At 36.0% G+C, this 22,886-nt stretch overlaps 1 protein-coding gene across 1 annotated transcript in view; it reads left to right on the top strand.

Annotated features, from left to right (window-relative positions):
* KYNU (kynureninase) overlaps nt 1-22,886 on the top strand; it is a 114,936-nt gene that overhangs the window by 52,825 nt on the left and 39,225 nt on the right. Inside the window, exons 4-7 of the mRNA XM_070957015.1 lie at nt 2,807-2,868; nt 5,000-5,071; nt 7,132-7,206; nt 10,346-10,492. Of these exons, the coding sequence (XP_070813116.1) occupies nt 2,807-2,868; nt 5,000-5,071; nt 7,132-7,206; nt 10,346-10,492 (356 nt within the window). The remainder of the gene's footprint in view (nt 1-2,806; nt 2,869-4,999; nt 5,072-7,131; nt 7,207-10,345; nt 10,493-22,886) is intronic.

The following is a 22,886-nucleotide window of genomic DNA, read 5'->3' as shown; positions in this document are numbered from 1 at the left end:
CAATACAGAATGTAGTTCTGAAACTACTTGGCTTCTTAAATTCAAATTGGCTTAATAAAGATGTTCCAGGGTCATGTGATTGTTATTTTTACTTTTGCAAATCAGAGGGAGAAATCATTGCCATGGGGTCCAAAGTTCACACATAAGATCCCAGAGCAACTCTAGGTTGCATAATATCAGTTATTCATTGTAATCAGACTGAAATACAAGTTTACAGGTTTGCTTCAGAACATATGTCTGGATTAGCCCTGTATAACAGTTTATCACATATCTCCATTGGTGCCATTCTTATTTCTTAACAAGGCTGTTAAGATGTTCAGTAGAATACTTTATATATCTCAGGATTGAACTTTCTGAGCTTGGTTGTTTTCTTGCAGATGTTTCATTACCCAAATAGGTAATGTCATCAGTGCTAGAAGGGGGTGGGGTTTGCTTTCTGTTTATATACTAGTGGCTTCTTCTGTCAATATTGGTGGAAGTGGTCTTTGATCATTCCTTGATTGGGCTGTTGGTTACTGTTTGATTGTTGGTGGAGTATTAATCTTGGTGTTAATCTCTGCTTATCTCTATGTGGATTGCTGGCAAGGGGGTGTTGTGGTCTTTTAACTTTTTAAGGGTCTCTTTGAATGGTATGCAGTTGTTGCATTTGAGGGAGCTATGTGGAAACTCCACTGCTGAATGTTAGAGAAGCTATAGTATTGTTTAAATTCTCCACTTTTTTTCTCATTAAAAGTATCTGCGGTTTCTTCCCTTTCAACATCCCACCTTTATCATCAGCCCTCAGGCTTTCCTGCTCTTTTCTCTCTTGACAGACACACCTTAAAAATGTGCTTAACAAGTCAGACTAAAATGAGAAGATTCTTAAAAGGGCTTTCTGATTAGCAAGTATATTTTCATCTAGATTGTGAGGGATAATTGCTCTTTCCTTTTTAATATGAATTCACTGGTCCTTTTCTCTTACCAGATCAACTGATAGAAATTGGAATGGATGCTGCTGTTCATAGTGTGTTGGGAAAATAAATTAGTAGTGGCTGCAATGTCCATTTAGCTGTGTTTTTAATAACATCAACATTCTGGATTCCAGGCTAAGAACCAGTTATAAATCAGTGTTATATATGCTGTAATAAACTTTTGAGTAAGCTTTAAGCAAAGTCTTCATTTTTATTGGCATGTGTTTTGCAGTGATCACTTCAGTAAAAGATTATTGCTCTAGCACATTTTAGAGTCCTCAACTTATGACAGCAATTGAGGCCTGAATTGACATCACTAAGTGCTGTGGCCATAAATTGTGACTGCATCATTTAGTAACAACAATTCCTGCAGTTCCAGGTCCTGTTGTTAAGCAAATTGTATATTGACAGGCAAGGCAACTTTCTGTCAGCTTCCCACAACCAAAGCCAGTGAGAAAGCCAGCAGAAAGTTTTAGTCCCAGGCTGGCAGGCAAGTGGCTGCTGCCAGAAAAGTGCAGGAGAAGGTCAACAAATATATGCGAGGATTTGTGGGGAGGGTGTGTGAAAAATGTGGGAGTTGGGAAGGGTGCACAAGAGATGTGAGTTAGGGACAGTGATGAAATGTAAAATTTGTTACTACCGGTTCTGTGGGTGTGGCTTGGTGGTGGTGGTGGTGGGGGGTAATGTGACTGGGTGGGCATGGCCAACTTTTTTTTTTTTTACTTTTAAAAGCATTTTTTCTACAACCTTAAGAGGTTGCAGAAAAAAATGTTTTTAGAAGCCTCTGACGATCAGGCAACTCAGCTGGGATCACCAGAGGCTATTTTTTTTAACTTTTAAAAGCATTTTTTCGGCCGAAGAGGTTGTAGAAAAAATGCTTCTAAAAGTAAAAAAAAAAAAAAAAGCCTCTGATGATTGTGCTGTTCAGCTGGGCATGGGGGGGAGATTTTTGCTACCAGTTCTCTGAACCACCCGCCGCTACCAGATCAGGCAATCCGGTCGGAACCGGGAGCATTTCACCCCTGGTTAGGGAGGATGTGAGGGAGTACATAAGAGGCATGGCATAGGTTGGGGAGTATGTAAGGGGATGTGCAAGGGGTATAGGTTGGGGAGGTTGCATTAGAAGCATAGATTTGGGGAGGGTGCACAGGGGTATACAAGTGGCCAGTGTGATACAAGTGCAAAAGAGTTGTGGGAAGATCCATGGGTGGGGGGAGATTGACCCCAGTGAGTTGCTACTTTTTTTTGCCAGCTTCCCAATAGAATTTTTGGGGAAGCTGGTAGGAAAAGTTGTAAATGGTGATAACATGATCACAGTGTGTAACAACCAGTCAAAAGCGTGAATTGATTGCCAAGGAACCAGATTGTGATTTTATGGCTGCAGGTTTCTTGGATGGCCAGAACTCTGAAGACGGATCATAACAGGCATTCACTCAGCATCATTGTATCTTTAAATGGTTGTAGGTTGAGGGCTATGTTTAATTATTTATATAGAAAATATATATTTTTAGACCAAAGCACAGTCCTGCTGAATTTGAACAAAGTGTTCATGATGAAAGCTAATCAACAGATGGATTTTAAGGAAGGAAATGTTGCTGCCTCATTATCTACTTCATTTGCCACACTAGACTGGTAAAAAATAAATATTTTCCTGCTAAAGTAGCGTATTGAGCCGGTCAGGGAAACATTTTCATTTCATTGGTCCATTGTGACACATCAAAGACATATTTACCTTTCAGTCATTAGAGAGGCTTTGACAGCAAGCTAATATCATGGGGGTTTGAACATCATTGGAACAGACCTTGCGTAGGACAAAAGGAAAAAAATAAGGAAACATCTGTGTAATTGCTTTTCAGGGGCTCGTAATGAGGAGGTAGCATTAATGAATGGTTTGACAGTTAATCTACATCTCCTAATGGTAAGTCATAATAACCTACATAGTATCTAGCTACATGAAACTATGCAATAGATAGTCCAGAATTTGTTTGTGCATCTCTTGAGACATCAATACAATGTGGTATCTAGCTGGATTAAAATTTGTCCCTTGGTATTTGGGTTTAGGAATTCTGAATAGTATACTAAAATAACTATCCTGGGTTTACAAACACGCCAAAACAAACAAACAAACAAAGGTGAGAATTGACATGAGTGATAGTATAGTACAGTAGTGATGGAATGAAGTGACTCATTGCTTGTCTTCAAATCACAGCAATAATATTTTGTGCTGTCTAATGACAGCGCTTTGACATGGAGCTAATCAACATTTAGCTTTCAAATGTCATGCAAGCTGTCCTAAAACAAGATATGCAAGCATGTACTTACAAAGAAGAAATAGAAGATAGCTACCCAACTCCTATGTACATCCTTTTCCTAGGCATATTTGGTATCAGAGAACATGAAAACAGTGTCTGAGGGTTTGGTAGATATTAATTATCAGATAATAGAGGGAACTAGTAGACTTCCTGCTGATATAAATCTATAATAGGATAGGCTTAAACTTTGCAGAAAGAGCAAGTATACCTTAAATATCATGTTAAAAATCATCTGCTCAAAAATAGGTTATATGCATTTTTTGTTTTTGAAAATTTTGCCCAAACTCACGGAATCTTATTTCTCTGTGATTTATAGCCCTCAGCATTTCTCCTCCACACATTTTATTGTTTTCTGTTTGATATTTTGGCATGTCAGTTTCTCATATTATTTAGAGAAAAATGGGAAACTAATTTTTTCTAGAACCATCTTTTGATTCTGGTCCAAAGTGCAATGCCCAGCCTTGGATATGATTGAAGTTAAATCTGGCTTTGTACCATGGCATTAGATCAGGCCAGATGGATATCTGTGGTTAGTGCATATGTTTATTTTTTTAAAGGTATACAATAGAAAATGTTGGTTTTTAAATAACATCAACAGATTCTTATCAGGTGCTTAAAAGCAGAATTTAAAAGTATGCACAACTCTTGCTTCCATGTGCCTCTCCAAAGTGACATTTTGATTGTTACCCTGAAATTCTTCAGAAGCTATTACAATGCAGAGTAACTTGCATTGTAATGAAACTTCTATAGTTTCTTGCCAGGAAACTATAGGAGTTATTTCTTTCAAATTTCCAGAAGTGAAAGGAACACAAAACTTTAGGGATACAAAGAGTAGAACTACCTTTCTGCACCTTCGGTGGAACACTATATAGCACTTTCTGTGTAGACTTTGAATAGAAATTGATCACAACAGAATAATATAGTGACATTTCTATTTGCACCTCATCTTTTCATAAAAGCTTTCTGAAATTTTTTATATAAGCTGTATTTATATATAGCACGTGATATCTTAGAATAGCTTGTTCTAATGTATTCCCCAAGTAATATTCTGAAATATACTAGATTTTATTCCATGTTATATTTTGTAAGAGGGTTATTTTTACAGTTTTTTTATTAGACAGAAAGATCAGGCAATATATAAACAGAAGTTGTTATACTGTAATACTCATAAACTCTCTTTTTTTGTTAATGCTAGTTAAAGTAGATGGAATTTTGTAATATTTGAGATGCCATCAGGTGCCTATTCCCATTTTAGGACAGAATTTACAAATTCGCAATAGAGCAAGCAAATTGAGAAAAATGATGTTTTGCATTTGAATTCCTATAACATCTTTAAGTCATTTGATTTCCTATTGCAGTAAAAAAAAATCTTTATGAACAAATATGCTACTCGTCTTCACTGCCCATAAGAAAATATGTAGAACATCTGGATATCTGATTGTGTGATATAAAGAGAAACTTCTATGTATCAATTGTTTTGTAAGAGCCATGGTGGTGCAGGGTTTAGAATGCAGTAGTTCGATTCTCACCAGCTCAAGGTTGACTGAGCCTTCCATCCTCTCCATGTCAATAAAATGAGGAATCAGATTGTTGGGGGCAATATTCTGACTTTGTAAACTGCTTAGAGAGGGCTGAAAAGCACTGTGAAGCGGTATATAAGTCTATTTGCTGTTGCTATCTTCAGTGTGTTAAGAAATGTTTCATTTCAGATAATATAAATCTGTTTTATTTTTACAGTTGACATTTTTTAAGCCTACGTTCTATCGCCATAAAATCCTTTTAGAAGCTAAAGCGTTTCCTTCTGATCATGTAAGCAATTAATATTTCAACGTATTTATGCTATACGATTTTGCATGTTGCAAAAAAATTTGGTAATCTTACCTGATTATTTATTAGATGCTGTTATTATTATTATTTTTTTAGTAAACCTTAAAAATCCCAGTTAGAAACAATACTTTTGAGATTGACACACACACACACACACACACACACACACACACACACACACACACACATATATATATATATATATATATATATATATATATATATATATATACTGATTGGCCTTTTTTGTTGTTGCTGTTCAAATAAAAATTGTATGGGAGTAAAAAAATTGAATTTCCACACTGATTGATTAGTCTTTTAAAAATACTGAGCAAGCTATTGACCTAAATCAACAACAGGTTGTAAATGTTTTATTAATTCTTGTTGCTGTTTTACTTTATGAAACCAAATCAATACAAAGCTCACACCATTAACAGTTTTATATATCTAGACAGATAGAGAAATCCTTGTCGAGGGTGCTTTAGATTACTAAGTCAAACATCATTTGTGTGATACAAAGTAGGACAATAGCCAATGCATCACAGATTTAAACACATTAATCTCCACGTTTGTGAGTCACCACTGATATCTCAAACTTAACAAAATGCTTGGAAATCAATGAGAAATTTGTTCAATTAAACATTATAACATTCCCTCCTTTAGACTTATTATACGGGATAATACAACTGCATCAATTGGATTTTTTTAAAAAAAAAACCAATACCTTAATTGTCATTCATAAACTGCATATAATACAGCTTCCATTTTTCAAGGTAATATGTTTTGGGAAAATATTATTACATATACTCAGCATTCAAACAGTGACAGCGCCATTAAATTGAAAGGGCTATATGGAATGCAGTTGTAAAGCTGAAAAAAAGTTGCTGATGATAACATGGGCTACCAACTGCAGACATCCAGTCCTAATTCTTCCTTGAAACTCTGTCTGCAAAAGGAAATCATAATAGTGCTTTGTTCTTCCCAAAGTAGGAAAAAAATAGAAGAAAAAAGGAGACCTTCCCATTGAACCTTTTCTGTGCTTTGACCCAGCATTGCTAGTGGCTGTTTGAGAATGAAGCAGATAGGCAAGCAGATTACATCTGAAGTAATTGGCCTTCCATAGCCCAATCATAATGAGAGAGAAATGAGCAACCTAGATGGTTGCACAATGCTGTCACTGACATGCTGTTCCTCATCAAAAGTATCCACCATTTTTGACATTGCCTAAACTTTCCATATTGTCCAAGGGGATGGCCAATGATTTTTGTCCAGTCTCCTTTATGGTCTGATATTTCCCAATAGTCTCCCAACCAAGTCCTAGGAAACCTAACCTTGCTCAATAACAGAACCATAGGCAAGGTTGGACATCCCAAAGGTGCTTTTTCAAAAGGCATCTGAACTTTATTTTTCCTTCAACTAAATCTTTTTTATGAACTGAAGAAGCTTCTTGGGTGAGAACTGAAACGTCTTCAAGGAAAAACAAAGTCCAGTTGTCTTTTGAAAAGGCACCTTTGGGACAACCATGACCTGGATAACTGAGAATCTCCACAGGCATGGTTGGACAAGTGCTGTCACTTGCTGGGACTATATATCAAGTTATCTAGATTCACATATGGGGTGGCTCCCTAATCAGTGTTATAAAAATATAGATAATCCCAAAGTGAGCATATTTTGGCCCGGGTCTAGTAGCCCTAAAATATGTCATTGTAAACAATGCTAGATCATAACACAATAATTTATCAGGACAATTACTTAGCACTATTCCTATCTTTAGAACCTAAGGAACTGGTTGATACCAGCAGAAATTATATGTCTTACTCAGTATTATCTACTCTGATTCACAATGACAGGCATTTCACCCTGCTTACTATTTCATCCTTTGACAAATGCCAGTCATTTAATCTACTGTAAAACTCTTTAATGCAGACTTTTGCATATCTTGAGCCTAATGTATTAATTAATTTTTGTTGTTTGTAACAAAATGATTTTTGTTTTGCTTTTACATCTGTTCGCTTTTTTAAAGTTATACATTTTGTTCACAGTATGCTGTTGAGTCTCAGCTCCAGTTTCATGGGCTTGATAGGGAGAAGAGTATGCTTATGATTCAACCACGAAAGGTTTGTGGAACATGGTTTGCATCATACTAGACAACTCACGGCCTTCAGCATGCATGAAGCCCTCAGCACTCCACTTAAAACATAAAAAATGGTGCCATTATATTTTGGCAGCAAAGTGGCCAAATTTCACAGAGACTATTTTTCTTCAACAAAAAGCCATTGGTGATCCTCCTGAAACTCCTACTCAATGTCCCATGGTTGCAGTTTTTCAGTCCAATTGTGGTCCTTTTTGGTTTTTCTCAGATTGTGATCAGAAATTGGAATAGGAAGTCTTGGGGGGGTAATTGTTCGCATCCTCTTCCTTAAACCCTAGGAAAACAGCTCCCAAATTTCCTTTTTTTCAGGGTTTTACATAAATGTATTTTATATTAATACATTTCACATTAATTCCTTAATGTGGATATTAGGATGATTGTGACTCCCAGCAGCTTGTTAACCGGTAGCTTACATACTTTTATAGCAATGGTAGATAAATTTACTATTAACTTCTTTTTGAAAGAAAAGTTAATGTTAGAGTACTATTCCTCTAGTTTTCTCTGCCTAAACTGCTTTTCTTAAGAGATGGCCTCAGGATAGTTTCACTTGAGGCAATAACCAGAAGGCAGAAACCATGTGTTTTGGGTATAAGACATTCATGCACTGGACACTGTTTCTCAACCTTGGCTACTTTAAGATGTGTGGACTTCAATGCCCAGAATTCCCCAGCTAGCATGGCTGGTTGAGGATTTCTGGAAGTTGAAGTCCACACATCTTAAAAGTGGCTAAGGTTGACAAAACTGCACTGGGGGCGGGGGTGGGATACATGCTTGACATGGTTAAGGAAACAGAAGCAGGGGAAGACGATGGATAAGCTTGATGGAAAGGATGAAAGAGTTACTGGAATGTTTTGGAAAGAAATTTGAATTATTAGGTAGACAGATCAAGAAGCTGAACATTAGTCCACACAGTTACCAGAAAATGAGGCCTAGTTTGGGAACTGATAGTTATTTAACAAATATATAGAAGAGGTTTATTTTTATATGTAAATAAGTTTTAGTAAAGGTCACATAGGTTGGAACATTCCAGAGCACTAAACAATAAAATAGGGAATAAACATATTCTCTACCTCAGTATATCCACATGCTACAGTTCTTAACTAAAACTTGTTATAAGTGAAATATTGTCATCATATTATTGCAGTAGTCATAGTAAAGTTTCTGGTTAGGACAGAAGTGATTTCCAAATTTATATTAAAAAAATGCATTCCAGTTCTTTGACATGAAGAACTTTTATTACTTTTCAGTAGAACGGCTGATGACCTTTTGATTCCAGAAGAAAACTTTTTCAGCAAAGAAATTCTCTCAAGTTCTTTTATAGATGTTCAAAGATAATTATAATAATAGAAATTACTTTCAAATTAGTAAATCTTATGCCAATTTTTTTTGCAGTGATGTATTTAACTTAATTTGGAGTTTGCACTGCTTAATTGATCCCTTGGTGGTGATATGTTTTATATCATCCCTTGCAGTGAGGAACTGAAGAAGGGATGGAATGATTTTGGCTTTAAAGCATCAAAGATCTTTCTTTAGTTAATAACTTCAGAGTTTTTTTTTCATCTTTGGATTATTTGAATCTTATTGTTCTGAAATACAAATACCATTGAGTAAAAACATTTAATAGCTTTCTGTGGTATATGGGCTGTTTCTGAAAGTATCAAGAGGAATGTATGAGTTAGCTTCAGTCTTAGAAGGAGTGCAGTTAATAATCTTTTAATCTTGTTTGCATGCTGAATTTGGCACAATATACTTTAAACCCTAAGGTTGCCAAATAAAACCTTTATGTGACTGAAAAAAGCATAAGATATATTCATTCATTCCATTTACTCCTTGGTTCTTTTATTAACTATTTCAGCATTTCTTCTTTTCAATCCCCTAACAATAGTTGTTTTTCTGCAAAATCCTATTCACCGATAATCCCAATGATTTATCTTCATATTCTGGTAAAATTATATTTGGTATTTTTACAACACTTTTTAAGTGCTCTGAATGTTTTACACCGATTCTTGGAAGTTCTTACAGTTTAAAGATTAAGTTTTGGGCTGACATAACTTTACTATTAGGTCAACTTCTGAGCATTACATTTTAACAATTCAGAGAAACTGGAAAAAATTAAGAAAAGTTTCAGAGATGCAGAGAATAATCTTTATGAAGGAAGTCAAAGGAGCTGGACCTTGAGGACAGAAAACTCAAGAGGCATAGGAGAGCACATTTTAATCACTGAAAGAATTTCACATGGAAGAAAGTCAAAAGCTGTTCCTTAACACTCCAAAGAGCAGGGCATTGAGGAATGGATTTCAAGCATGGAAAGGAAGACTCCAAATGAATGTTACAAGAATCAAGGGGGCTGAACTTGACTTCCCCACAAGCTAACTTGAAAACTAATTAAACAAGCACAGAGAAGTCCAGGAACCTCTTGCAAAGTCACGTATTAGAGAAAAAAGATAAGCCTTCAAAAATGATTCCAAATACAGTGTATCAGAAGCAAAACCTTAATATAAAGTTGAAACTTAGGAATGTGTGTAATATACATTTCTTTGATTTATGCTATTGAAGTTATACAGTGGGCCAGTCTATCTTCCTTGGGGGCAGGGAACGTCTCTCCCCTTCCCCTTCCCCTTCTCCTCCCCCTTCTCTTTCTCTCTATTGAGCTCCCATTAGAGACTTAAAAATATAGTTATCTTCTGCAACTATTCCTCTATTGCAGAAATTCCTTATACTTATCATGAATAATTCTCACTGATACAACTCCTCCATGAACAGTTTTAGGAGCTATAGATTTGTCCACACCTTTGTATCTTTTTTAAAAAATCCAACCGATTAATTCCACCTTGAAGTATTCAGGTAACTGAAGTATATAAGGAAGCAAAGTGAACTGTAATTAAAAAAAAAACACCATTCAAAAGCTTAAAATAATGATTACTTACGTATTTAAAAGCTTCTCCAGGGTTCCTAGTTTTGTATCTCACTGCAATTTTAAGGATTTGTCTGATGGCTTCCTGCAGTCAGCAAGTCATATCATAAAAAAAAATACATTATGAAATAAAAATGACAATTCCATTACTTCCAGGACTGATATAAAATATGTTCTAACTTTATTTCAGGGAGAAGAAACCTTGAGAACTGAAGATATCCTTGATATAATTGAGAAGGAAGGAGACTCGATTGCTGTAATTCTTTTCAGTGGGGTGCAGTACTACACTGGGCAGCTGTTTGACATACCAAGGATAACAAAAGCTGGTCAAGCCAAGGTATAGTTAATAACATGTTCTTTAGATCAGTCTTCCCAAAACCTGACAATGTGTAGATGAGTCAGAAGTGCCAGTTCCATAATTTAGTTGGCCAGGTCTGGGAGTTGAAGTTACTAGTACTTCTAGATTTGAATTTTCCCTATGCTCTACTAGACTTCTTTTCGTGGAGTAGTAATTGAAGAAAAATATCAGTCAATACGGTGATAATAGAAACCAAATCGTGTATTGCTAATGTTGATCAGTCAGTCCTTCTCAGATTTTGACATATATTGAAATTGATAAATAATACTGATATTTCTGGAAAGCATTTTAAAATGCCAGTTCTCCAATATTACAATCCAAGGCATAGCACTGAAGGTAAATTTAATTAAAGAAAAAAAATTCTACTGACATTAAGCTAGAGAGTTAAACCATGAATATATTATGCAACAGTCTCAGAGTTATACAGTTCTAACCTGAACATTTTTTTTAATATTTTTTTTTTATTTTTCAAAAACACAAACAAAACAAAACATAAAAACATCATCATTCCATACAATTATAGACAGTGTATCAGTCAGTGGCATTTTTAAAGGTGTTAGTTATCACCTTTAAAGCGCTCCATGGCTTAGGACCTGGGTACCTACGAGACCGTCTTTTGCCACCAATAGCCTCCCACCGACCAGTTCGTTCTCACAGGGAGGGACTACTCAGGGTACCGTCAGTCAAATTATGTCGACTGGCGACTCCCAGGGGGAGGGCCTTCTCTGTGGGTGCTCCAACCCTTTGGAATGAACTGCCCCCAGAGATACGGAATATCCCTGATCTCCGTGCTTTCCGCTGTGCCCTCAAGACCCATTCACTCAAGTGAATGATTTTTTAAATGTTATCTAATTCTGGGTTTTATTTAATTGACCAAACTAAGTAATAATTTTAATTAGCAATTTTATGATGTTTGTGTGTCTATATTTTTCTTGACTGTACACCGCCTTGAGTCCTACGGGAGAAAGGCGGTATAGAAATATAATAAATAAATAAAATAAAAAAATATAATAAATAAATAAATTTTTGTGCTCCTCCTCTCTTCAATTTATCACTAAACATGCTAACTTATTTCCAAAACTTTCAACATCCATTTATATCATAATTATTTCCAATTCTTATTCTCTATCCATTGGTAAAATAAATCCCATATCAAATAGTATTGTCTATCTTCCTGCTCTCTTATTTCAAATGTCAATTTACTAATTTCAGCACATTCCATCATTTTCTTAATAATTTCTTCATCATTAGGTAACTTTTCTCCTTTCCAGTTTTTAGCAAATACAATTCTAGCTGCTGTCAAGAGTTTCACAATTAAATATTGCAGTTCTTTATTATATGTCTCCGGTATAATCCCTAATAAAAATATCTCTGGTTTAAAGTCAATATATCTCTTTATCATTTTTTCCAACCACGTGTGTATCTTAGTCCAATATCTCCTTGCTTCTGCGCATGTCCACCACATGTGGTAATAGGATCCTGGGGTCTGATGACATTTCCAACATTTCTCTGATTTATTCTGGAACATTCTGGCTATTCTCGATGGGGATAGATGCCACCTGTAAAACATCTCATACAAATTCTCCTTATATGCTGTACACATTGTCATTTTATAATTATGTGACCACAATTTTTGCCATTGATTCTCTAAATCAATACCATAGCCAAAATTCTTCCCCCATGCTATCATTGATTCTTTAACTTGTTCTTCCAATTTAACCTCTAGTAAATAACCATATAGCTTTTTAATTACATGATCATCAGAACCCATCAAAATCTTGTCTAAGTTAGTCAATACATTATAAAAAACCTTCTTGTTTAAGATCTTCTCGATATCTAGAGAGTATTTGCGTGTATGAAAACCAATCTATCTTATACCCTTGATCTTCTATATCTTGCTTTGATTTAAGTTCACCCTTTTCATCCAATAATTCCTTATATTTTATAATTTGTTTCCCTTTAAACGCCACTGGATATGAAAATGCTTCAATTGTAGATACCCAGACTGGTATCTTCAAGTAGTGGGGTTTTTTTTTTGTCTTCTCCCAATTCAACCATAAGGCTTCACATATTTTATGTCTTCCAAAATACCCCTGTATTTTAGTTCCTTTATACCATAGTAAAGCATGCCATCCCAACAACAAATCATGTCCCTCCAAATTTAACAATCTAGTATTTTTTAATAATATCCATTCTTTAGTCCACATTAAACTAGCTGCTTGATAATAAAGTTCAAAGTTAGGTAAACCAAAACCACCCCTCATTTTAGCATCTTGTAACAACTTCATTTTTATTTTTGCCTTTTTCCCCTGCCAAATATATTTCAATATCATTTTATTCAAATCTATAAAAAATTCCTTGTCCAACTTTATAAGAATCGTTTGGAATAAATATAAAATTCTAGGCAAAATATTCATTTTAATAGTTGCAATTCTCCCAATTAAAGATAGTTGCAAATTTCCCCATTTTTCCAAATCTTGCCCTATCTGTCGCTTAACCTTATTGTAAATATTTTCCTTGAGAGAACTACACCTTGCTGTCAATTGTATTCCCAGATATTTTACCTTATTCGTAACCTGCATACTTGAAATCTCCATCAATTCTTCTTTTTGCTTTTTCAGCATATTTTTAGTCATTATCTTTGTCTTTTCTTTATTAATTTTTAAACCAGCTACTTCTCCAAACTCTCCAATGCTTTCTAACAGTTTATTTATTGATGTTAATGGTTCTTATAAAATAAAAACCAGGTCATCTGCAAAAGCTTGCAGCTTATATTCTTCTTTTCGAATTTTCATACCTTTTATCTCCTTTTCTTCTCTAATATTTCTATTTAAGACTTCCAATGCCAATATAAACAATAGTGGGAACAGTGGACATCCTTATCTAGTGCCTTTTTCTATTTCAATAAATTTGGACAGTTCTCCATTTATCATTACCTTGGCCTTTTGTTTTGTATATATAGCTTCAATTGCCTGAAGAAATTTTTTCCCAAAGCCCATCTCCTCCATTTGTAACATCATAAACTGCCAATTGACATTATCAAAGGCTTTTTGTGCATCTAAAAATATCAAACCCATCTGCTTTTCAGGATGCGCTTCATAGTAGTCTAAAGTATCTAAAATTATTCTTATATTGTCTCGAATTTGTCTTTTTGGCAGGAATCCATTTTGATCAGAATGTATAAAGTTATTCAAATATCTCTTAAGTCTTTCTGCCAATATCGTTGCAAAGATTTTATAGTCTGCATTTAACAGGGATATAGGCCTATAGTTTTTGATTTGTTGTGAGTCTGTCTCTTCTTTATGAATCAAAGTGATCTATTCCTCAGTCCATGTTTTAGGTATTTCTTTTTTATCATTACTTCATTCATAACCTCCAGCATTGGGATCGATAACGATTCTTGTAACGTCCTATAATATTCAGCTGGCAGTCCATCTGGACCTGGTGCCTTTCCATTCTTCTTAAGAACTTCCTCATAGAAGGCTCTTGCCTTATCAATTGTATTAAGCCTATATCTTTGGAATTGCCATGTTAAGCCTACTCCTTCTGGAAACAGCCATTTGTAGTTAATCCCTTTTTGCAACAAAACTTTGATCAAGAATTGGTATTTTCTTCTTGTATCTCTCACTTTCCTTGGAATTTGTCTCAAAACTGCAACTTCTTTTCCTTTGTATTCCAAAGCCTTGTCACGAGCAGCCGGAAGAATCTGTGTCTTAATTGATTTCTTAGTAAATCTTACGTGTACTTCTCTTGTAAGCTTATTATGCATCGCATATTCAGTATAAACTCGATAAATTTCATCAATTCCTTCCATCATCTTCTCTTTAGTTACTTCTAAAGCCTCAGCTAGAATCGTATTCATAATCTCAGCTAGATCCTCCCCTTTTTCTTCTACGACATTCTGGAATCTTAGGTAGAATTCTGCTTTGTCCATTTCCCATCCAATTAAACCAGATGTTCCTAGTTCGACCTCTCCAAGTCTATTCTCGATTTCCTTCATTTTTTCTTCTTTTTGGCCACCTTTTTCCTCCAGTTTAACCAATCTCTCTTCATATTTCATCATTGTTTGTTGTATGCTGACCACCTTTTCGTCTGCTCCATCCTTTGTTGTTGCTGTTCCATTCTTTGTTGTTGTTTTTCCATTCTTTGAACTGTTTGTAAGATTGTTTGTGTCGTTTCTTTCTTTTTCTCTTGCTGCAACATTGTCTGGATGGAGCGTTGGCCTCCAGATGGTGATGAGGATGGTGTAGTCGCTGCAGCTCCCACCGTCGCTACTTTTTTGCTCATTTTGTAGTTAGCCAGGTTCACTTTCAGGCCAAAAGAAGTTCAAGAGATCCAACTAAGCAATAGGGTGGGGGGGAAGGAAAAAGTAGAAAAAAAGGGGAGAAAAAGGGGAAAAAAGAAAAAAGAAGGAAAGAAAAAGAAAATAATTTCTCAGATTCTTCAGGTTCTTCCAAAACCCTAATCCAAAGGGAAAAAAACACACATAAAAAAGAAAAATAGGAAGAGACAAAAATTTAAAATCCTCCTCCAAGTACAAAGCCAAAATAAAAATTAAAAAATAACAATAATTCTTTGGGCTCTCAAATGCCTTAATCCAATATTTATATAGAAGTCCCAATTGCAAAATAGAAAAAGAAGCAGGAAAAAAAACAACAAAGATGAGAGTATTAAAAAAAGATAAAAAAGGAAAAAAGAGAGCAATGAAGAAATTAAATAGTCCTTCAAACCCTTTATGTCCAGAGAGCCTACAGGGAGTAGTTTTTCCTTTTGCCTCTTTCCAGGCCACACATCTCACTGAAATTAAAATAGTTACTCAAAGAAAAAAAAAATCCAAAGCCTTCCAGTATGTTCCCAGGCTTTATCAATTTAGATAGAAGAGCACCTGTGTAAACAACATTCAGTAGCTCTTCAGTCTTCTCATTCCAAACAGGTTCTCTATATTTGTTTTGGCTACAATGTTTCTTTTTTTCTGCTACTTAAATAAACATACCAACAAAGTTTCTCTTCCAGTGGGTGGCAGCACTGCACACTCCCCTAGCTCTCCTATTCTTTTAAAGGGGGGGGGGGAGAGAAAAAAGAAAATCTTTCTTTTAAATAGTCCAGAAGTCCAAAAAGAAAAGAAAAGGTACCAGTCCAGATGTACCAACTCAGCAAATCAAACAATCCAATATCAACAAATTCCAAAAGTTTCAAAAACGTCCCAATATTGTTTTTCCTACTTTCAGTCCAGTCCAGTTTTCCAAAAAAGAAATAAAACAATTAAGCAGTTCAAGTCTTTTAAAATGTATACTTGGGAAAAATAAAATTAGTCCAAAGTAGGTTCGCCGCTCCTCTTCATTTACTCTTCATCACAATCTCATACATCGATAAGGGTGTTCTTAGTAATATTTAAAGAAAAGTGAAAGTTTCTTACCACTCTGATCACTGTCGTTCCGATCTTCCTTCCTGAAGTTGTCACAACCTCCGCAGCCTAATGGCTGCTGCTCCGCCGCTGGAGAAAGGGCTTTCCTCACTCAACCAGGGACTTAGCGATGTCCCTGGGATCCACAGGATGTGCCCTCCACTATCACAGTCAAATCGAGACTGTGTGGTCCGGTTTGGACCGTCCAGCTGCAGAGTTTTCGGCGGGAGTTCTGGAGCGTCCAACTTCCGGTCCCTAATCTGAACATTTTTGTTTGTTTAAAACTACTTACTGCACTGTGGATTAGATGTGCTTTCTACTGATTGGCTTATTTAATGCCTAGACAATCTGTGCATTATATATTACAGCTCATGGCCCACAGGCCAGATGTGTCATGCGCTGGCCATGCCCAGTTTAGCAAAGGGGGAAAAAGTTGCGATTCATCATGTGACGATGCTGTGATGATGCAAGTTTGACACCCTTGTATTACATAATATTGGAATGCCTGTTTACATTTGTGATGAAGTTAAAATTTATTCTACCTAGAAGAGAGACTATAATGTAAACAGTAAGATTAATATAGCTACAATATTTTCATGTGAACATGAATAATAAGAAAATCAGTATTCTTATACTGTACAAACACAGGAGGTAAGATAGAATGGAAAAGTATCTGGTTTCTTTAATTCTTTTCCATTTCCTATCTGTGGTCTTTCAGCTATTACACCTAGAAGTCTTTAGTTACAAGCAGATAAATTGAAAATATATATCACTGTGCAACCACATTTAATTTTTTTATGTACTCCATTATTTTGATCTATATCTAAATTTTCAGTTTAAAAACTCTGGATAAACCTTTTCCCTATCCTCTGAAAAGAGTAAGTTACAAATAGAATATAATAGAATTCTTTATTGGCCAAATGTGAGAAGGAATTTGTCTCCGGTGCATAAGCTCTCAGTGTACATACAAGCAGCAAGTGATAAATCATGATCATAATCATAAAATACAATAATGATAAATCATGAGATACAACACTCAGTGATAGCCATAAGATACTACATAAGCAATCAACATAAATCATAATAGAATACTAATAAAAGCAATAAGCATAAATCATAGAAACAACAAAGTTATTATCATAAGAAGCAAAGGAAATAGGTAACAAGAAAGATGAGAAGGATAATAGTAATACAGCCCTACTTGGTGGTTTGACATCCCAGGGCATAAGACAGTGTTGTTTAGCAGAGTGATAGCATGGGGGGGGGGGACTGCCCATATCTCTAGTTGTTTTGGCAATATCAAACTTTGCAATAGAAATAGAAAAGAATCAAGGTGAAAAATGAAAATGTCATAGAGCCTGAGGTAATGGCATAGCATAGTACTCTAATAAGGTAGTCTTCGCTGAATGGTTGATCACTTAACAACCATTTAAAGTTATGACGGGCTTCAGAAAAGCTACTTATGACCCATCCACTGAATTTACAGTTGACTCACACAGAGAGACAGACACACAAACAGACACAGCATGGTCATATGATTGCATTTCAGGTGCTTAGCAAAACAGCTTCCATTTACAACTGTTAATGACTTCTTTTGCCGATTTCCAGTAGAAAATGGGGGAAAAGAGCCTTGATAGTACAGGGGTTTAGTGCACCCTGTTATTAACACAGCTGCCTGCAATTTCTGCTGGTTCGAATCTCTCCAAGGCTCAAGGTTGACTCAGCCTTCCATCCTTTCTAAGGTAGGTGAAATGAGGACCCAGTTTGTGGGGGCAATAAGCTGACTTTGTATAAAATATACAAAAGAATGAAGGCTATTGCTTAACGCATTGTAAGCTGCCCTGAGTCTCCGGAGAAGGGCGGCATATAAATCAAATTTAAAAAAAAAAAATGCCCATTGGATATGCTGGATTCTTTTAATTATCAGATGATTCGCTTAGCGATTATGGTGAGTCATTTAAAACCATCATAAAAACAGTCATAACATCGAGTCAGGTCATGTTGTGACCTGCTTAATGATCACAACGATTTAACGATCAAAATTCTGGGCTCAGTTGTGGTTGTAAGTTAAGGACTACCTATCTATTTGTTAAATTTAGTTCTGTAATTAATTTCTAAAAATTACATACTTGATAGAGGCCCAATTTTTGCACTCTGCAGATGTTATTTTCCTAATTCTAACAAAAAATTTTGGACTATATTTTGGAAATACACCACATTGCTCTTCAGTACTGAACCAATTCTAACTAGTGGTTTGTAGAATGTATTCAAGAAATACATTCAGTAATCATATGCTCCAAATACATATTTCTGTATGTTTTCCTTCTGTGATTTCATATCATTGGCTAGGCTTAGGGATATGCAAAACCCATTCTACAAGATTCCACTCAACAATCTTTTGCATCACTTCCTGGAAGTACTAGGACCGAGATGGCGAATCTATGGCACATGTGCCAGAGGTGGCACACAGCGCCCTCTCTGTGGGCATGCAAGCTGTCACCCCAGTTCAGCTCCACCATGTATGCGCGTGTGCCTCCCGCCGGCCAGCTGGTCTTCAGGTCTCTTCTGCGCATGTGTGGGGAGTGGGGCGCGTGCAGGGGGATATGTGCGCATGCAGGGGGCCATGCATGGGGGGGGCACGTGCGTGGGGGCTGTACGCATATGTGGGGGGGGGCACTTTTGGCACTCGGTCCAGAAACAGTTAACCATCACTGTACTTAAAAATGTAGGCATATACAAAGTGCACCAAAGTTACAATTCTATGGCTCCTAAGAGAATGTATATTGATTTCTGGCCCTTGATGCAAAAATATATCTAGAATCACAGAAGGGTATCCAATAACAAATAACTTCTGCCACCCCACTTAAACCCCCATTTTTACAAAAGAATAGACTCTTTAGTCCCCTGATTTATACAGTTTAAATTTAATTTCTTCCAAAAAAGTCCTTTTTAAAATTAATTTGTATGATCATTGTTCTTCCTACACAAATTCCTTTCTGTAAATTCTTTGTTTTTAAGCTTTCTGTGAAATTATTGGAAACACACGTTCCTTTTAGCCTCATCTTTCAGGGTGATTGAGTTTTGTAAATTTCAGCAGAGCATACAGATGCTAGCTGTAACTGTTAATTTTTGGGAACCATATCACAACAAATCCTTTGGTGATGTTCACTGCAATATTTCACATGAAAACAGATCTGTTGCGTTTTAAAAATAGTGATAGTGTACATACCAGAGCAGCCAGTACATGTAGTCCTCAAGTTACAACAGTTTATTTAGTGACCATTCCAAGTTACAATGGCAGTGAAAAAAAGTGACTTAAAACTGTTTTTCACATTTGCAGAATCCCCATGGTCGCATGTTCAAAATTCAGATGGGAACTGACTTATATTTATGATGGTTGCAGTGTCCCAGGGTCATATGATCACCTTTTGCGACCTTTCCCAAAATCAATGGGAAAGTCAGATTCACTTAACAACCATTTTACTAATTTAGGAAGTACAGTGATTCTGTTTAATTGTGGCAAGAAAGGTCATAAAATAGGGTAAAATTCACTTAACAACATAAATTTTGGGCTCAATTGTGGTTATAAATCGAGACCACCTGCATACATATTGATGCAAAACCTCCTCAGCATAATTTAAACCATTGACATGGATTTATTTTAATGTTTTAGAAATAATCTTTTAACTGTCCCTGTAAGAAAAGAACCATGGTATGTTTCCTCAGCAAGTGATCCAGTAGTTGTTTTTTCCTCAGCTTGGTCACATTTTGCTGCATTTTTCTTCACCCAGACTGATGTGTGAATTTCTGGTGATGCTGACACCATTCGTATTCAGCTCAGCAGTTGAACAGGAAGCAGGCAGATTACTGACTATATCACCTCCATGAGGTAACTCATTTTCAGTGACCCAGCCTTGGGGAATTTACTAAAAAGACAGGCTCTGTGGACACATTTCTGGGATTTGTTTTAACCTCAGGGATCAGAAAGAACAATAGTCAATTAAGTTTTCTTATCACGAGGTCAGCAGAATTTCAGAAGGTATTGTAAATACTTGCTTTATCTCTGTGCATACACTATTAAAAAAAAGCATGTGGAGAAAGGGAAGGACACATTCTAAATACAATGACAAATCTATTGTTGCATTGATTAGGAAAATTTGCACATAGATGGTTGGTCCCTTTCATTAAAAAGACACTTTAAAAATTACATCAAATTTATTTAGAAAGCATATCTTCCTTAGTTAGTAAGCCTTTGATTTTCTTAAGGCACTGTAAAGATGGATTAGTAACATGTTCCCTCCCATCAATGAGATTTCAAGAGATTTTGGTAGGTTCTTTGCAGGGGTGAAATGCTTCCGGTTCGGACCAGATTGCCCGATTTGGTAGCAATGGCGGCGGGTGGTTCGGAGAACCGGTAGCAAAAATCCCTGCCTCCTCTCCCCCCATGCCCAGCTTAGCCACGCAATCATCAGAGGCTTTTTTTAAAAAAAAATTAAAAGCATTTTTTCTACAACCTCTTCGGCCGAAAAAATGCTTTTAAAAGTAAAAAAAAAAAAAAAAAGCCTCTGATGATCAGGCAACTCAGCTGGGATCATCAGAGTCTTTTAAAATCATTTTTTTACAACCTCTTCAGCTAAGAGGTTGTAGAAAAAATGGTTTTAAAAATTAAAAAAAAAGTTGGCCATGCCCATCCTGTCACATTACCCCCACCCCCACTCCCACCACCAAGCCACGCTCACAGAACCGGTAGTAACAAATTTTACATTTCACCACTGGTTCTTTGTGTTGTGTGGTAGAGTCATTGATAGCAGATCAATCAGACAGAGTGGTATGACTGGTTTTTGTATTTTTGGTTCTCCATAAAAATGTGGGAGGATGAGTCCTCAGCTTTTCACATAGCATAGCTCTTCTTCCATAATTTGTTCTCTCTTGACTATATCATTGAGGGTTTACCCACAAGATAGTGGCACGTTTCCTTCTCTGGGAGATGAAAGAAAGCTATCTGTCAGGCCTGGAAGCCATCTTTTCCATTGGGCCTTCAGGCCTGCCACATTTACTATTGTGGGAAACTGGGAGGGGGGATTATATGGAGCATGGGTGATATATAGTCATAATAACATTCCTTTCTCAGAGACTCAAGAATAACTTGCCCTGCACCTGGAGGGCTAGAGTTGGGAGACATCTCCAGTTGGCACAGTACTTTGATTGGACCATGTGATGGACATATGGGTGCTGGGTAGGGACTTGGACTTTTCTTTGGGTGGGGAAAACTTGGAAGCTTTCAGATTCGGGTTTTCCCAGATGTGCCAATATGATATCTCTAATAAAATGGAATTTTGAGGAACTTCAAGCCTCGGAGACTTCTTTCGTTGGGGGTGTTACTTGGAACCCTGACACTATCTTTGCTGAAACCATGGTTGGAGTCTTTCAAAAAGCGATTGTATTCGCCTCCTTCATTTTCTAATTTGCTTTCAGAAATTGCTTGTTAACTGCTTTTTAGCTTTTAAAACCTTTGGATCAACATGTTTTACAATGCTGGGTGAGTTTCCTTCAATCCTTTGTAAAAGAAGTTTTAACTACAAGTTTAAGGACATAAAATAATTTTGGAATAAACAGCAAAAGGTTGGTTAAAACTTTGATTCTAGTAAGTTGTAAATGAACTAAGGGTTCAGGTGGATTTGAAATAAGATTTTAATTATAAGACTCCATCCCATGAGAAAATGCTTTTGTTTTTAATTCTCTTTTTAAAAAATGTAGGATGAGACTTTGAAAGTTGGAGATGAGAGAGAACCAGAAAGAACTAAAGGCTGTAATTAAAAGAAAAGAACATTTAAATTTGACTTATTGAAACAGAATAGAGCAAAGTATTTTAATATTCAACATATTGAAGGATATTTTTGAACAATAGACGCAGAAGTTAATTTTAAGAGTCTCTGCCTCTATATGTAGATTGCTGTATCTAAGGAAGAGGAGCAGGTTGTATCTGGTAAGGAAACAGTTGAAAGTGGATTTCTATAAGAATAACATGGAAAAAAGATGCTGTATTACTATGTATGCAAAAGAGACTGTCTGATTAAGATGAAAAAAGGATTTGCATATAACAAACTAAACAGGGTGACCTGAGTAACTTTCCTAGACTGGCTTTACAAAAAGAGGGTTGTTAAAGGTTTGAAAAATGTTGTGAGAAGGGACAAAGAAAAGAAAAAGAAAAGCAATCAAGTTCTAGGACATTATTTGAACAAACTGAAGATTTAGCTCATTAAAAGTAAAAAGGAGGACAATGAAGCAAATATAAAACAGTACAACCAAGCAAGCCAGATAGGCCAATCAAAAACATTATCTACAACAATCTTGATCAAGACACTTTGGATAGAGCTGCATTAAAAAGCCAGAAAACCCCACTCCAACTTCTCACTGCACTGATAACATTACTTAATTAGAAAATAAAACACTTGTAAGAAAAACAAGCAGAACGAACATAAAAATCCTCTCACTGTAATTCTGAGCTTTGTGTACAGTATCCTCCAATAGTTTAGAAACCTTTAACAATTTCACACTTTGCAACACAATATTAGCTAGTATGTGGGTTCCAGCGTATTTGAAGGGATGGGAGCCACATCTTAGCCTTCTGGTTTTCTGCAGATTGCCTCTTTGGCCCCTGAGGTGGCAGTCTCATGGCTTTCTGGATTATTTTCCCCAAGTTCTTTGGAGATTTATTATTGTGGAACCATTGACATCAGAATGATTTCATCCTTATTAAATTGCATAATTAGATCTTAGTATTATCTTGTTTTATGTTTTGAGAGCTGTTCAGTGCTTAAAGTCTTAGTTATTATGCAATAAATAAATCCAATAAATAAATAACAAATGATATCATAGGAAGAGTTAAGGCTGAAGTGTTGGAATGATTTTTTTTTTCAAATGTTTAGGTGATTAAATAGTGGAAAAGGCTGTGGTAGGCCTCTGAAA

The sequence above is a fragment of the Pituophis catenifer genome, unplaced genomic scaffold, assembly GCF_029215685.1.
Source record: "Pituophis catenifer annectens isolate HBS135680 unplaced genomic scaffold, rPitCat1.0.hap2 SCAF_1, whole genome shotgun sequence".
Lineage (NCBI taxonomy): Eukaryota > Metazoa > Chordata > Lepidosauria > Squamata > Colubridae > Pituophis > Pituophis catenifer.
This window is presented reverse-complemented; position numbering and strand designations above follow the sequence as displayed.